We start from the raw sequence: 17,071 nt of genomic DNA, 5'->3' as shown, positions 1-17,071 counted from the left end.
CACCCCCGACGCAGCTCACGCAGGACGCGCGCGCACGCTCAGATCGGTGCCCTCCCCGCGGAGTCGGGCGCGCAGGCGCAGAGAGAGAGGCGGCGTGGGGTGCGAGGGGAGGCGGCGCTTGGCCTGTGGGGCCCGCGGCGGGATATTCCCGGGCTGCGAGAGCGGTATGGCGCGGGGGCGGGGGCGGGGGCGTCCTGCTCCTAACTCTTTACCTCCTCTCTGCTTTTCTTGCCTGCGGTAGGGGAGGCGCGATTCCCGGGGGAGGGGGAGCGAGGAAAGGCCGGAGCGGGCCCTTTGGGACGCGGGCGGGGGAGGGGAGGGGAAGCCTCTGACGCGGACCCTCCTCCCTCCTCGTTCCCGCCCCCGAGAGCGGCGGGGCTCCCTCGGCCTCGGCGTCCCGCGCCCCCGGCCGGCGCTCACCTGCCTTCCCAGGGACTTGGGGCCCGCCGAGGTAGGGGCGGCTGCGGTCAGGCCTTCGCGGGGTGTCCTCGGCCGGTCACTCTAGCGCGGCTCCTCGAGTTTGTCTGCTTCGCTTGCCCTCCCCCCCTTCCCGGTGTGGATCTGGAGATGACTTTGTGACTCGCTTGTCAGGCGCTTTTGTGGTGTGGAGAGTGAGTCCGCTGCTTTCACTGTCGTGCGGATGAGTGCTTCCCGCCTCCAGGGGCTTCCCTGGTTTCTCATTTCATCGGCGGCAGCATCTGCCGGGGATTAGACTGGGAGGGAGACCGAGATCCACGGTGCGTGCGGGCGCGCCGCGCATGTGCATACCCGGGGCTGGGAGGACATCACCCACACACAGAGGCACGGGGGACCAGCCTGCTCATTTAATTTTGGGTCCCTGGAAGGTTCTCTTCCCTTCAGTGTTGAAGGGGGTTGGTTTAGGGACAAAAAGAGAAGTATTGCTTTTCACCTTTGCCACCCTAGGAGATTGAATGGACTGAATTTATAAAGAGGTTAACAGAAGGGCCCATGATAGAGTCATTTTGGGTTATTGGGAAAAGCTGGGAGGTTGGGAGATGCTTAAACCTGGGCTGCTGGACAGGGGCAGGGCACTGCCTACCTGGGTGTGTCTGGTACTTGTGGGATGTCAGTGCCTCTGTGGGCTGCTGGCTTTTTAAAGGGTTCATTAGTAACTTGTGGAATGAGGCTATCAGGTTTGACCTATTGCAGTTCAAATTGAACTCCCACTTAAACTGAGTCCCATTGGTTAGTTGGAAATCAGTTTAGTGGATCACGACCATCATTAAAAAAAAGAAAAAAAAGAAATAGAAGATATCAGAGCGCATTTTACTTGGTAAGGGTGAGTATTGTTTCTTGACACTTGTTTCAGGTGTACACACATGCCTGAGCCCTATTAAGAGATGTTAGACAATGTTTCTTTCTGTGTGTAACAGAAAAGGTTGAAACATATTGGCCTCCTGTTTGCCTTCTTGCCTTTCTTAACTTGAGTTTTCACTAATTTAAAACCATCCTCAAGGATGTAGTTAGCATACCAGGAACATACAGTATAGAACAGAGTGGGTCTCTTTCTTCAGGAGGATACTGCCCAAGAAGAAAAACAGCCACTCTTCAGTCATTGGAAATGTGTGCAATTGAAAAACAGAATTTTGTTGGAGGGGTAGGAAGTAGGCTGGCCTACATGTAGAGAACAGACCAGTGATGGGGTGAAGCTATCTTTGTAGGTTTAGATTCTTTTTTTAAAAATATATCTTTATTGATTTCAGAGAGAGGAAGGGAGAGGGAGAGAGAGACACATCAATGATGAGAGAGTCATCATTGATCAGCTGCCTCCAGCATGGCCCCGCCGACTGGGGATCGAGCCTGCAATCTGTGCATGTGCCCTGACTGGGGATCGAACCACGATCTCCTTGATCCTAGGTTGATGCTCAACCACTGAGCCACGCCCCGCCGGGCTGTAGGTTTAGATTCTTGGAGTTGTTTTGGGAAGGAGCAAGCAGTTTAGATGAAAAGGCATCTACTCTAGTTATTTGTTTTTTTGGTTTTTTTCCCCCTTGGATAGAATTGTCCATTTTACCCTTTGAGCTTCTTGGATGTATATTTCCTATGAAACTTTTTTACATATTAAGTTGATTTTATGGTTGTAAAGCTGCCATGAACCATTGCCAAATAGCACTTGAGGTGGATATCTGGAAAGTGGAAATGGAGGCATACTTATCTGGTTTTTTTTGGACCTGTGAGGATCACGGAAGGCATTTATTATGTATTATTATTTTTACTAATATTATTAATCTGAATATGTGGATTCCTGATCTATTTCTGCCAGCGACTAACTAGGGTCACCACATGTTAACAGACAGAGAGAAGAGGGGACATTTCGGAAAGCCTGAAATGAGAATAGAATTAAGTGCATTGTGGAATCCATGAAGGAACAGTCACCAAATGTTTCATTACTGACCCTGAATATGAAAGGTAAAAATAATTTCTGGAGTCCATTTTTCAGGAGGTACTCTCATGGACAGTGAACATGATTAGTTAGGCTCTCCTTAGCAACTAGGATCTTAGATGATGCAAGAGTTCCTAAAGCCTATCTTGCCCCACTCCTGTCTTGGGGGTTATGACAGTTGGACCCACCTTAGGTGGATTTCCCTGTTGTTTAGTTTTTATGGCTGTGTGGGAGCTTAGGAGGGTCTCAAAAACCAGGTTATGATTTAGCCTTTTTAAAGGCTGATGGTTTGTTCTGGGTTGTAGCTTACCCTGGTGCGATTTTACATGTGTGTTAACAGTAACAACCAGCATGTGAGAGAGAACTGTGATTTAGATCCCAGAAATGTTGCTCTGGGTCAGGTAATATGCTCTCTTATTAAGAAAGGCACTAGGTTGCATAATTATTCTTCACTAGTGAAACAACTCAGAGTGAGAAAGTGTCCCTGTCAAAAACTTTAAAAAAAAATCATCTATGTCCCTAGAAAAGAGAGGGAGCACTTTTTCATGTCTCCTGTAAGCTGAAAAACACTTTTAGGACTGAGTGATCTTAAAGAGGCCAATAGTGCTGCCCTGAGAATCAGGGAGTGAGGCTGTTCTCCCTGGAAACAAACTGCTTACCCTGCACACCTAGTCCCTACTGGTTAATTCAGAAAGGAATTCTCCACTTAAAAATGATCACTTACATGAATGAAGCTAAAGCACGTTCATGTCCATGCCTCTTTGCTCTTCCCAATTACCCTTGCTTGGCAGGGAGTCACTGAGGCCTGGAAAAGTTGATTCCAAGGTCACAGACTTAGCGGAAGAGGGGAGGGTGGGGTGGAGGAGATTCACTTTCTATCAGCAGCATTTCCTGTTTGAGTCCAAGGACTCCCCTAGGCTTTTCCTTTCCGTCACTGCCCATCTTCCCAGCTCCATGAACCTGGCTCCTTGCCACTGGCCCACTAAAGGTGGTAATAGGAAGGAAATACGTACATGATTAAGTAGAACTGAACTTTGCTTTGTGCACTTTCTCTGAGTTTGACCGTATTGATTATTACAAACTTATTTCTGGACTATAGATGTTTGCATACTTATGAAGTGGGGATCAAGGGGGAACAAAGCCAGAATAAGATAAAATCTACACATTGAAAAACCAGCCTGAATAATTGAGAATTGTCAGGTATATTTTAGAACCACAGCTTTAAGTACTTTTGTGACAAGGTGGGGAGAAGTGAATAAATAAATACAGGACAAGAGCCCTGGAAACATTTTTTTTTGTGAAATCAAATTGAGAAATGGGGTCCTCAGTGGCAGCCCAGGCAGAAACAGCTCATCGTGCTATTGAGGGGTACTTTGCTTATTAATAATGACACTTTGAAGACTCACTTTGGCAGGTCAATCAGGTCAGTTTTAGCTTTTGTCCTAGGCTGTGCTGGGTGTAGTGCAGATGTTTATCGAAAAGACAGCTTTTTAATTCCTGTGTTTTTAGAGATTATGTGACAGCCTTGATAGAGAAGAATGAGTCCTTGCCCTGTGTGGGGTGTGTTTTCTTCCATGAACTTTATTAGTAGTTAAAGCAGCATCTTAGCTGTGCAGGTATTGTGCAGGGTGTAATGGAAACAACCTTCTAATCTTGGACAAGTCAACAAGGTGCTTAGTATTTCAGACTTCATTTCTAGTCCGCAGAATGGTACTTACACTATTGAGCCCCCAGAACCATTCAGAATCCTTAGCTGATTCAGTCCCCTGCAGATTGTTGCTCTTTGTTATTTGTCTTTGTGTTTCCATTGGGTGCTCAGGTATGAAATCATCCAAGAAAGTGATCTGTGTGAAAGTACTTTGAGAATTGTAACATGTTATACTTGTGTGAGGTTAAAAAAAGATTCATGAAAGAGGATGTTGGACAACAAAACAGGAATGAGTTTTTAAGCAACAAATGAGAGTACTTGTTGGTCCAGAATAATTGGGGTGAAACCTGCAGGAGATGGTAGGGTCCTGGGCTTTCTTTTTCTTGATTCCTTGAAGCTTCCAGGCCTCTGCTTTTCCCTGCTTTAGCTAAGGACTTTTGCATCCTCAGGCTTGTGGAGTTTGTCCTCTTTGTGGCTGCTTGTTGCATTTGATTTCTCTTAGTGTTTCTTTTCTGCACTGTTACTTAGTAACATGATCTCCTTTAAGCACTCCTTTATGATTGCGGAACTTTTATTTGTTTAGTCTTTTTTCTGTAGAGCCCATTCCTGTTGAAAGGCCTTTGAAATGTATGTAACATGCCTCACCTAAAGATGGAAATTATTCACGTGGAAACATGTATAATTACATATAGGTCTGTGATACCAAGTGCATTTCCACGATCCTCAAGTTAATGATCCTCAAGTAATGGTGCTTTACAGTTTTCCACAAAGCATCCGAGGTATAGGCCTTTGTGTTTGTTTTTTTTAGCTCAATCTCTGTGTATTAAAATTAGTTAAAAATGAGCTCTCGGTGGGTAGGAGGCTCCCCCAAGTTACTGGGAGCCTGGGAAAAAGGCACAAGAAAGACCACTGATACCCCACCACAGAGCCTTCTGGAGCTGGGGATAAACTGCAATTGCAGAGTAATTGTATTCACTTAACAGATACTCACTGAGCTGCATTTGTGTGCCAGGCACTGTTCTGGGTCCTGAGTGTGTAGCATTGTACAGGGCAGGCAGGCAGGCACAGCCCTGCCCTCACTGAGCGCCCTTCCAATGGAACCTATAAGTTGATGCCAAGTGAAAAACTCACCTATGTGTACCTGAAAAGTTCACTCCTCCGTGGCTTCCATAGAGAAAGGGAGATCTTAAAATTAAACCAGGGTGGAAAATGCACAGGGCTCCTGGATTGTAAGTAGTTTATCCACCCTCCCTCCTCCCCTCCCCTCCCCTCCCCTCCCCTCCCCTCCCCTCCCCTCCCCTCCCCTCCCCTCCCCTCCCCTCCCCTCCCCTCCCCTCCCCTCCCCTCCCCTCCCCTCCCCTCCCCTCCCCTCCCCTCCCCTCCCCTCCTTTTTTCTTTATTTCCTTCTTTCCTTCTCTGCCTTCTTCCTGCTCTCCCTTTGCCCTCACCTCCCCTCCTCCTCCCCTCCCCTTCCCCCTTCTGGAGAGGTTGTGATTCATAGTCTAAACCTGAAGGGCAATACTCAGTGTTCACCAAAAAGTGACATGAAAAGCTATCTCTGGCACTGGAGTCTTCTGAACACCTGGCCTCCTCTGAACGAGAGTGTTGTAGAGGAGGAAATATCATTGGGGTTATTTTCCATGCAAGCATAAGACTCAGTGTTGAAACAAAGCATTATATATAGACTACATCTGAAGTGAATCAGGGCCTGTGTCTACAGGAAGGATTTGTGTTAGGAAATAACATCAAGGCCAATCAAAGTTGCTTTGAAGTGAATTGCTGCCTCCATTCTTACCTGATTCAAACCAGTTATTTAGTGGTAGGATGAGGTGTTTTTCCACAGTGGGCAGTGTAGGCAGCAGGCCTGGGAGATGATCCCAGGGGCCTGTAAACGTAGCATGGACTAATCCTCCCACAGACAGCACCATGGTTCTCCTAAAGCAGAAGTGGGACCCTTTTTTCTGCCAAGGGCCATTTGGGTATTTATAACATCATTTGAGGGCCATACAAATTATCAACTTTAAAATTAGCGTGGCTCAGCGGTTGAGTGTCGACCTAGGATCCAGGGGATCGGGGTTCGATTCCCGGTCAGGGCACATGCCCAGGTTGCGGGCTCGATCAATGACTCTCTCATCATTGATGTTTCTATCTCTTTCTCTCCCTCTCCCTTCCTCTCTCTGAAATCAATAAAGATGTAAAAAAATAAAATAAAATTAGGCATGAAAAAAGCTCCAGATTTATTGAATTTCTAGTCCTGCTTGCGGTTGCGTTGGCAGGGCCAGACCAAATGATTTCTCAGGCTGTATATGGTCCTTGGGCCTGATGTTCCCCACCCCTGTCATAAAGCATGTTTGCATGTGATGTCCTGGTTCCTTATAGACAGATAAGAGCTCTACAGTGTGTCTGGAGCTCTGAGTGGAGATGTCTTTTCATTGGCTACTTCATTTATTTTATTCAACAAGTGTTTATTGCACTGCTAATCCCTGAGGACCTGCTGAGGTCTTTTGCTGGGGTGGGAGTGGAGGGGACCACATACTTTTTTTTTTTTAGGAATAAGGGATATATATGCAATAAGTGAATATATTTGGTTCCTTTGGTCTTTCAAGTTCAAAGGAAGGTTTACTATTGTCCATTTGGTGTCTTAAGTCCTTTGGGTTTGAAGATCATTATTAGGTTACCAAGAGCTCTGGAGAAGTCTTTGAATCGGGACCTTTCTTATGAAATCATAAGTGCTCCCTGGAGACGGGAGTGTGTTACTCTTGTGTTTGAAGACAATATAAGTAACCCTCATGACCTGAGTCTGTGTGATCCCTGAATTCCTGCAATGAATTCAGATGCCAGGTTATCAGATTTCTGTTGTTTCTGAGTTTGAGATAGTGAGTAGCAAGAACTAGAATGTTAAGGGATATCAACTTTATTTCAAAAACAGTATCTAAACTTATTCAGTGTTTGTGTTTGGATTGTGAAAGTTAGAGCAATGAGAGTTCCTTTGGCATGGGACGCTCAGATGTCCTTGGTGCTCAGGAGGGGTAGCATCTGATGCTGTGGTTTTACACAAGGCTTCATGGAGGAGGTGCACTTGGAGCCGGCTCAGACTTAGCTGGGTAGAGATGGGCGTAGGCCAGGGGTCTGTGAGCAAGGCACTGAGAGGCCTTGGTTTGAATTTGTTTACAGACTGCCCTGAAGAGTTTAGGGAGGCACCTTGAATGATGGGGTTTGTTATACCCAAGTCAGGAATGTTCTGGAAAGCCCCCAGCACTTCTGCAGTTCTTGGACTAACATAAGTGTTATTGAGGAAGCAGAGTGGTGTGAAGAGGCTGGGTGTCTCCTCATAAGAGGAAGTGTGGGTGGTGCTGGGCTAATCTTGAGGGTTCTGTGGGGGAGATGAGGAGCCTCCTCTCTCTCAGGGAGGCAGAGCAAGTGCCCGCCAGCATCAGATGGGAAAGCTTGGCTGAGATTGGAGTTAACTGCAGCCTGGACCAGAAGAACTGCTTTTCAGAGCTATGGTGTGTGTTGTGTGTTTTTTAAAGCCAGTTTTCAGTTATTACTCAAGTATGGAGCGCTTCTTGCCACTGACACCTCAAATTGCCTTCGAAACTTAAATTGGACTAAAGTGAGTAATTTTCACCTGGTGTTCGTCTACATTTCAGTAGATTCAGCAAGCGTTGAGTTGGGTTTGAGTAAAATGTGCCTGCAGTGTCACTATTCTTGATGAAACCAGGATGATTTAACAGTTGGAAAAATGTTAATATTTAAATTAAAGTTACCATGTTAATTAACTCTGTTGACTAAGAGCATGGGTTCAGGAAACCAACTACTTGGGTTCAAGTTACAGCTTTGTCACTCCTAGCTGTGTGATCTTGGCCACATTATCTAACCTCTCTGAGCTTCATTTCCTCATGTATAAAATAAGGTTAATGATAGTGCCCATTTCGTAGAGTTTTGTGAGGTTTAAATGAGATGATAATGTAAAGTATTTAGTCTAGTGCCTGATACATTGTAATAACTAAGTTTTCATAAAGGAAACAGAAAAAGACCAGATTACCCTTAGAGCTGCTGCTTATCCTGAGCTTCCTCGTGTGAAGTGAGTTTTGTATGGTAGAGTAAGGCTGTAGGGTGTAATAAAAAGAATCTTGGACGGAAGCTGGGTTCACTTCTGGTTCTGCTGCTGCCGTTGGCTAGCTGTGGGCTTTACACAAGTCACTTCAGCTCTCTGTATCTCAGTTTCCTAATCTTTGAAATGAGATGTGACATGATGATGATGATGATGAAGACAGCTAACAGGTACTGAGTGCCAGACATTGTGCTCTGTGCTTTGAACGGCTTGCATCATCACCACTGTGAGTATGTGATACAGGTGGGGAACCCTGTGTTACAGATGGGGAAACCAAAGCTAGTCCTTCTGCAGGGTTACCTAGCTATCAAGGTAAAGCTTGCCTCATGTAATAGTTCTCAATTCTGTGTGTCAGATGCTAGTAGTTCTGTAAGGTAGCTGACTCCTTTTGCATTTAATTTTCCGACTATAATTCTCTTTTGGCCAGTGCTTACTGGGTTGTCATAAGGAAAACATTGGAAAGTAAGCTTGTGATTTGAGGCTAAATTATAGTTTAAAAGCATTTCTGAATTGTCTGTATATTCTGTGGAGGTAAATAGTGGGGTTTCCCTCATCTTTATGAAATAAAATCTTATCTGAGGTGCTTTGAACTTGGGCAAGTCAGACCTGTATATGTAAATACTGCAGTGGTAGAGACCTTTTTCCCCAGAGCACTCGAATGAGGCTCTCTGCAGCCAAGCATTTGGAGGGAAGACCAGGCATGTTTTGCAGTTGGAAATACTGGCTGGCTGTAGGTTTTCCTTAAACACGCCCCTACCTGATGCCCAGGTGTTCCATGATTGTCATGTTGTTGGTCCTAGGGAGCCAGTGGGTTGAGGTTCTGCAAGCTGGGTCAGGGTTTGCTCTTTTACCTCCAACTTGCTCTTCCAAACCCTCCTTTTAGCTGCAGTATGGGGCAGGTAGTTTTTGTGTTATAATGTTGTTTGGGAGACTGACCCAAATAGAGACTTTGGTCAGTGACTTGGCAAGGGCATCGTTTGGCTCTGCTTCCCTAGCCTTGAGCTGTTGAGGTGTTCCGGCTTTCACATTTGGGGGAAAGGTGATGTGGTGACAGACAACCTGGGCAGTTGCTCAGATAATCTGCTTTCTTTCAGGGACTAAAAGTTCTGGTTTCAGGAGGCCATGAGTGTCAACAGGGCAATAGTGTACAGATTTTCCTCTGTGGAGGACTTGGAAAGTGGTCGCTGGCTGGGTGTGTACTAGGGACCGTGGAAGTGATGTGATGGTGAAGTCACTCTCTGTGCTATTGTCCTTCTTGTGGGAACTGCTGTGGGCCATCCCTGCTCTCTGATCCCAGTTAGAATATGAATCAACAAAATTGTAGCTGGAGTTCTAGCTAATCATCTGCGTATCTTTTAACCACTAAGATTTATATTTAGTGACTAATGATCTTGTGCTGGACGTGCCATCTCCCACACAAGTCCCCAGCAATCTTTTAGTAAAAAACAACAAAAACTGGCTCTGAGTAAGGACACTGACTTAAAAATAATCCTTTCCCTTTCTTTTTCTGCAGGATTTGCTCTCTTGGGATCCCATGGCTTTCTTTACTGGGCTAAGGGGTCCTTTTACCCATGTAAGCAGAGCATTCAGCCAGCGCTGTTTCAGGTAATTTTTCCCAGTAACTTTTCTCAAAGCTGCATCATTGAGTAAACCTCTCATCAGGGCTGGGTGTTATGGTGACTAGAATGGGGGTGGAAACTCAGGGAGGTGGTCTTGGGGTCAGGGAGACTGAAGAAATCAGACTGAGCTGGGGCTTGGTGAAGGCAGGTGAGGGGCAGAGATAAGGAGATGACAGTGCTGTTAGAGGCAGGATCGGGAATGGCACTTGGTGGAAGATGAAGCTTTTCAGTCCTTGCCAGACTTTAGTGAATCTGATAAATCTTGACCCTATGATTCCCCCAGTGCATTACAACCTTCTCTTTTAAAAATGGAATTATTTTTTAAAAGTTACTTACTACCAAAAACTCAAGCATGATAGGAGTGTGACAACCTTCCCTCCTTCTAGATGCTAAACCAGGGGGAGAGCATGGGCTGCATTCCTGTTGGCAAACATGCCTTTTGGCCCTGTTTGCGCACTCCTTTCACAAGCATTTACTGAGCACTGTGTCTGGGGTTGGTCAGAGAGAGACGAATAAGCGTTGCTTCCTGCCCTGAAAGAGTTCTCACAGTTGGCCATGGGAGCAAACTTGGAAACAAGTAATTCTAAGAAAATGTGACAAGTATAATAATAGAGGTTTGTATGGTGCTGGGAAGGCCTGAGACCGGAGCTGCTAATGGAGGAGGAGGGGGGGAAAGGAGAGTGGAGGCGGCCTTCCCAGAAGGGGAGAGGCTGCGAGGGTGGTGAGCTTAGAGCGCTCCAGGGCTTCCTGGCCACTGGGACGCGGAGCAGGTGTGTGCGTGGTAGGAGATGATGGACCTCAGAAGGCAGGTAAATTGGGACCAGGCTGTTGACAGTGTAGAGAGTGGAGAACTATTGAACACTTCTAAGCAGGGGAGTGGCCTCGTTTTATATTCTAAAAAGAGCTCTTGTTGGGCAGAGTGAGATGCGCTGGGAACCAGCTCGGACACTAATGCAATAATCTTGATGTAAGAGAGAGAGCTGCTGAATTCAGGAAGTGCTGATGGGGTGGAGGGAGAGGGCAGAGATGCTTAGGGGTTAGTGTCAGTAGGACTTGGCAGAGGTGGATGTTGATGGAGAGGGGTGTGCGGCTTGCTATGGGAGCTTCTGGAGAAGCCATTATCTTGATATGAAATGCAGCCGCAGGAGGAGAATTGCAAGGGGAGGCAGCGAGGTCAGTGTGGGACCTCCTGAGTTTGCAGTATCTGTAGGACGTGTTGTGAGTTTAGAGTGGAAATATAGGACTAGAGTACAAGAGATAGGTGGGGCTGGAGCTAGAATTTACTAGTAGTAAGCAATGGGAATAGATAAAATTGCCCAGAGTGGGCTGGTAGAAGGAAAGGAGAGGAACTGGGATTACCCTGGAGAACATCTGCACTTAAGGTGCCAGCATCGAGAACATAGAAATCCCACTGTCATCAGATTACTTAATAATAGCTTATCTGCCTTTAATAGGTACCCATTTAAAAACAAATTTCTAAAAATAAAATCAAAAAAGTAAAACAGATTTCTTTCTAGTGGGGAAAAATGCATTGAAATGGAAGATTGTCACCTTGACGTATTTTCAGTTTCTGCTGGGCTGTGCCAAGGACTCCCGTAGCAACCTGCTCATGCATATCTTTTGGTTCCCAGCAACATATAGATGAGAAAATTTGGGAATCAGTATATTCTGGGGGAGCAGGTTTTGCAGGCAAGGCAGTAGGTGAGGCCTGGCCCATAAGATATTCCCTTAATACTCGGAGTCCTTTTGGAAATCAGAGGCTTTAAATTAAGGCTGCCATGAAGTTTCTTTAACAGAAAATCGGGTTCTCTTTAAAACCCATCCAAGTCAAGATCTTGACCTGGTAGCAGAAGGTTTTGTCTGTGTGGAGACTGTTTTGGGTACAGAGAAGTCCTCAGAAGCACCTGCCTCTCTGTCAGAGCCCTGGGTGTCCTCTGTGCAGCATGTTGTTGCTAACATGTGCTCTCTCCCAAGCCTGGCCCTTGCAGAGGCCTCTGCACCTTGTCCAGGAGAGATACAGACCTCAGACTTTTTCTTTCCCACCAGCACCACCGGGACCCTCAGTGCAATTCAGAAGATGACTCGGGTACGTGTGGTGGACAACAGTGCTCTGGGGAACACCCCATACCACCGGCCTCCTCGTTGCATCCACGTCTATAACAAGAATGGGGTGGGCAAGGTGGGTGACCGGATCCTGCTGGCCATCAAGGGACAGAAGAAAAAGGCGCTTATCGTAGGGCATCGCATGCCTGGTCCTCGGATGACCCCCAGATTCGACTCCAATAATGTGGTCCTCATTGAGGACAATGGGAACCCTGTGGGGACCCGAATTAAGACACCCATCCCCACCAGCCTGCGCCAGAGGGAAGGCGAGTTTTCCAAGGTGCTGGCCATTGCTCAGAACTTTGTGTGAGCAGAGCCCAGGCTGCCGGCTGCAGTGGGGCTCATGAATGGAGCAGTTCCAAAAACCGAGCCCATGCTGATGAGCTGGGCGTCCCATGGCTGGGGAACAGTGTCCTGTGAGAAATAAACATTTTCACATATGTTTTCTTACTGAGCTTTCTGGAGTATGGTTGTGAGGTAAATGGCTCTGAAGCAGTTAAAAGGTGGCCAGCCCATGTCTGCCCATACAAGACGGCAGGTTTTGCATGGAGCAGCCTAGGAGCTCCTCCAGGAGCATCAAGCTCTGGAAAATGAAGGCACGGACCAAATGCCCATTTGTAAATGCACAATGGAATCTGTCCCTTCTAACCAGGCAACCCCCCCCCCCCAAGTATCCTCTTCCTGGGCCAGAGGGCTTGAGATATCAAATGGTTACGAAGATTACTGGGTTATCGTGAAAAAGAGCAGAGTGACTTTAATCTAGTGGGATGTTGCCTTTAGGCTCTTGACTGGACCCAGACAGTAATCCTTTCTCTACCGTGGAGTACCCTCTGCTTGGGACCAAAGCGCTCCTCCGTGCCCGCAGCATAAAGCTTCCTTCCTTGATTGTTGGGAAAACAGACTAGACCTTGTTTTTTGTAGGTCTTGTCATTTTGATTCAATGACAGTTTATCTCCCATTTATTTATCAGTCTCTCTGGGGAGGTTTGAGGTCTCTCTTGGTTCCTTTGATGCAACCTCATGAACTCATTTATGAGTTCATTTATTCATTCAAAATATCTTGGGCACTAATTCAGTAGATATTCCAGTGGCCTCTGAGAAGCAGAGTTGCATAATGATTAAGAACTCATGCTTTGTAGCCAGACTGCCTGGGTTTTTTATCCTGACTCCACCACTTAACACTTAGTGACTTTGGGCAAGTTATCAAACTCCTCTGTCCCTCAGTTTCCTTACCTGTAAAGTGGGGACATAATAATGGTACCTGCTTGACAGGGCTGATGGGAGAGTTAAATGGGTTAGTGCCTGTATGTGCCTGGCAATAATAAGCACTGGACAGGTATTAGCTATTTTCTGCTATTACTGAGCATGTGCAAGCACTGGGAAACAGGTGAGTATAAGCAGGTACGGCCCTTACTCTTGTGGAGCACGCAGAATCTTAGGGGAAATCGACACAGATCACAATACTTAAATGCAGATCCTTCAGTGTAGCAAATGCCTGTGAGAGGGATTAGACTTTTTCAGGCAGCTTCCTGAGAGAGGGTTGCATCAGCCTCATTCTGAAGCATGAACAGGTGTTGTCTTAGAAGTCCAAACAGTGGTTACCTGGGAGTGGGGAGTGTAGACTGAAAAGGAGCAGGAGGAACCCTATGGGTGCTGAATTGCTCCAGACCGGGATCTGGGTGGGAGTTACATGAATGTGTACATCTGTAATTATGAAGCTATATACTTACTTTAATGCACTTTCTGTACTTTATTCCTTAGTAAAAATAAATGAATAGGCATAAGCTGGGTGAGAGGAGAGGGAAGAGCATGTGCATAAACCCTGTGGTAGGAGGGAATGGGGTAACTACCAGGGACCAAAGGAAAAGCCGGTGTGGCTGGAGCAGAGAGAGCAGAGTGAGCATGGTGAGGGGGAGGCTGGAAGAGGAAGGAGCAGGGCCCAACCCTGCAGGGCCTCATAAGCCCCCGGGAAAGAGGTTTCCTTGTTGGAGGCCTTGGGATACTGTTGTAGCATATTTAGCAAGCAGGGCAGGGGTGGTGGGAGGGGAGACATGGTTATGTTTGCTCTGCGGAGAGGGCCTGGATGGGCACAGGCTTGTTGGAGACTGCAAGAGGATGACATGTTGGACTAGGATGGTGGTGATAGAAGGTGGTAGAAGCCTTTAGGAGGTAGAGTGAGTTGGGCTTGGTAGTGAGTTAATATGACAGGGGGATGCCAAGAATGAGTCCTAGGTTTCTGGCTTCCTTGTCTGTATGGTTGGTCCTGACAAGCCCTGATCTGGGCTTCCCTAGGAGAGGCCTGAGAGTGGGGGAGGAAGAGTAGGTGGGGGCATCTGAATGGATGTGCCTTTGAGACATCCAACAGATGTCAAGTAGGTAGCTGGATATAAATAATCTCTTGAATTGGAATAGCACTTGGCATCTGTTTTGAAAGCATTTGTGTGTAGATGCATGTTCTTGTTCCCCAGTCCCTAGGTTTGATAGGCAGTGGCCTCATTTTTTAGATGAAGACACTGATTTCTCAGGGTCTTACAACTAATAGGTGGTAAGGCTAGTCTCAAAGCCAGATCCCCTGACTTCCAATTCAGGTCTTCCCACAACGTTCTGGAGTCTTTTATTGTTGATGAGTCCTCTCCATCTTCAGTTGGTTCTCACTGGCTGTGATCTTAGGGGGGAATGATCTGATTCTCCCGTGTTCAGTGGGTCACTTGGGAGCCTCTTACCTGCTAAGCCCTGACTGCAGGGACACGAACAAAGGCTTTTAGTTTCTGTCTTCCTGGTTGAGGAGTGCACTGCTCCCCAGGGCTCCTCTGACTGAGCTCGATTCCGAGCAACTCTAAGTATTTTAGGAGCTAATATCCCTCTCCATCTGGCCTCTGGAAGGGCCAATAGAATCTGACATGCTCTGCTACAGTAGCAACTGTGGCCAAAGAGGAGGAATCACACCCAGACCAGGCCTGCTTTGCCAGTGGTGAGTGTCTCTTCAGCTGCAGCAGCTGGTACTCAGCAAGCTCTTAATTTCTGTTTTCTGGGCTGCTTCCCAAAGGCTGCAGTAGGAAGAGACCCCAGCCTGAGGTAAAGGAGAGGTGGAATTGGTATTCTTGGCCTGGCACCATCTGCTCAGTGGCTGGGCCTTTGCTCTGACTGGGGCAACTTGACCTGAGTTGCTTTCTAGCTTTGCTGGTCACTTGCTTTCTACGGTCAGGCTCACTTCTTTATCCTTAGTCAGCAGAAAGTGTACTCATCCTTTCACGAGTTTGCAGGCAACTGGCTGCTCAGCCGCATCCCTTCACCCGCCTTTCACGTGCTCAGGTTTATCCAAGTCATTCAAGTGACTGTCCTTGCTGCCCCCTCTTCTGGTCTTCCGTGGGCTCACCACTCCTCCCAAGGTGTTCTTGCTGACCGCTGGACGGCTATGGTTTCCACAAAGCCACTGGCCAGAGCCCACACTCCATTTGTGACGCAGGCTCTCGCAGCACACAGCCCAGAATAGCCTCGGCGTTACTGCTTTTCCAGCTGCCCTATCACTTTGCAAACTGGGATCTAATTTGCTGTCCACCCTCCACACCCCAGTCTCTCAGCCAGTACTGCTTTCTTTGCTCATAAAATATTTATAATCACAGATTGTGTTTCCCTATAAGTATAAACTTGCTTTTGTTTTTTTCCCTTCTGTGCTGTTAAGAAGCTGCCCCTGCCAGGTCAGAGAGCCTCCTTTCTCTGGGTTCACAGACTTCATCACAGTGTCAGCTGAACTATCTGCCAAAATGTCTGGCCCCACTCATGGTTTGAATCCCTCTGCTACACCACTTCCAAAGAAGTGTGGTGGAAAGGGCTGCAGATTGGTGGTTGTGGTTGGGAGGCCTGGGTTCTAGTCGGGCCTGTGCTGCTAACTTGTGTTACTTTGGGCAAGCCACACCTTTGGGGGTTGCATGGAGGCCTGGTGCTCAGGGGACCCAGCAGTGGGGTGCCTCTGGAGTAGATCAGGTATGGCTCTGACTGCAGTCCTTGTGCAGCCACCTTGAAGGGCGTGCCCTTGGCTGCAGTTGGGGACCCAGCCAAAGAATGTGCCGAGATCATCCTGTCACCATCAACACTCCTGGAAAAACTGAGAAGCCAGCCACCTCTGGCAAGGGTGGCCAGGCCACTTCCTGGATGATAGGCAGTTCCCTCCGGAGACTCTGGAGCTCAGCTTTGTTTTAGTGAAGGTGGCTGAGGGCAATGAGAGAGCTCACTGTTAGGCAGAATTCATCTGAGGCATGTCTCCTCCTGCGTCCCAGTGAGGAGGGAGCTCCTCTCTCAGCAGGGGAGCAGGTCCCCAGGCTTGGTTGGGGCCAGTGGGGTTCTCCGGCCTCACCTGACAGAGCCTCCTTAGGTTCCCTACTCCACCCTCTCATTGCCTGTCTTGGCTTCTCATGTTCTCTCATGTTCTTTGAGAATTCTTGGTTTTGACGAAAATTGCATGATACTGGAATACTACACTGAAATTCAAATCTGCCCCAGCAGCTGCATTTGCTTCCTCCCTCTAACTTGGTAATTCAACCTTTAACAAAACGTTCAGGGGTTTTCTCTTCTTTCCCACCTGGAGGATGTATGGCTATAGATCACAGTTCACTTCCCCTCAGCATTTTAGACAATTGCTGAATTGTTTTGCCAAATATTAGTAATTTTCCAAATTATTTGGGCTTCCTAGGGTCCAAGTGGTAATAAGTTTGCTTCTCAATTTTCAACATCAAGGCAGTTTCTCTATGTTTAAGCCAGTGGTTTCCAGCCAGTTTCAGGAACAGGGATAATCTGTTGTCATTTGCTTGATGTTATGACGGGCTACTCATAAGACATACCAGGTGCCAAATATTTCATAAGACATACCAGGTGCCAAGTATACCAGGTGTCAAGTATTTCATTTAAAAATAAACGTTAATTTGAACTTATTTTGTTTTGAGAATTTCATAAGAGCTGTTGAATAATTGGGATGCCCTTGGATATTATGAAACCTTGATTGGCAGTTGATTTTAGGCCAAATGTTTACATGGCAAATAGAGTCAACTCTTGGTCAATTGGGACTGATCAGAGCCACCCGTCCTGCTCCCCACTGATTTGTACCCCCATCTGAGGGCAGGGAGGGGAAAGAGAGGCCTTGAGAGAAGGCTGTCCCTCCCACGTGCTGGCCTTTTCAAGGGATGCCAT

General features: G+C 47.1%; 1 protein-coding gene across 6 annotated transcripts; it reads left to right on the top strand.

Annotated features, from left to right (window-relative positions):
• The first annotated feature begins 118 nt into the window (after positions 1–118).
• Positions 119–12,328, top strand: MRPL14 (mitochondrial ribosomal protein L14). Of its 6 annotated transcripts, none has more exons than XM_087817409.1 (3): positions 119–164; positions 9,680–9,771; positions 11,832–12,328. In XM_087817409.1, the coding sequence occupies exons 2-3, from the start codon at positions 9,701–9,703 to the stop codon at positions 12,196–12,198; spliced, it is 438 nt and encodes a 145-aa protein (XP_087673535.1). In that variant the 5' UTR covers positions 119–164; positions 9,680–9,700; the 3' UTR covers positions 12,199–12,328. The 6 variants fall into 6 exon arrangements, with proteins under 6 accessions (XP_087673535.1, XP_016068266.1, XP_016068269.1 ...); XM_016212780.2 differs by lacking the exon at positions 119–164 and adding an exon at positions 409–451; XM_016212783.2 differs by lacking the exon at positions 119–164 and adding an exon at positions 482–1,294.
• The last annotated feature ends 4,743 nt before the right edge of the window (positions 12,329–17,071 follow it).

Source organism: Miniopterus natalensis, chromosome 5, assembly GCF_054644295.1.
Source record: "Miniopterus natalensis isolate mMinNat1 chromosome 5, mMinNat1.hap1, whole genome shotgun sequence".
NCBI classification, from domain to species: Eukaryota; Metazoa; Chordata; class Mammalia; order Chiroptera; family Miniopteridae; genus Miniopterus; species Miniopterus natalensis.
This window is presented reverse-complemented; position numbering and strand designations above follow the sequence as displayed.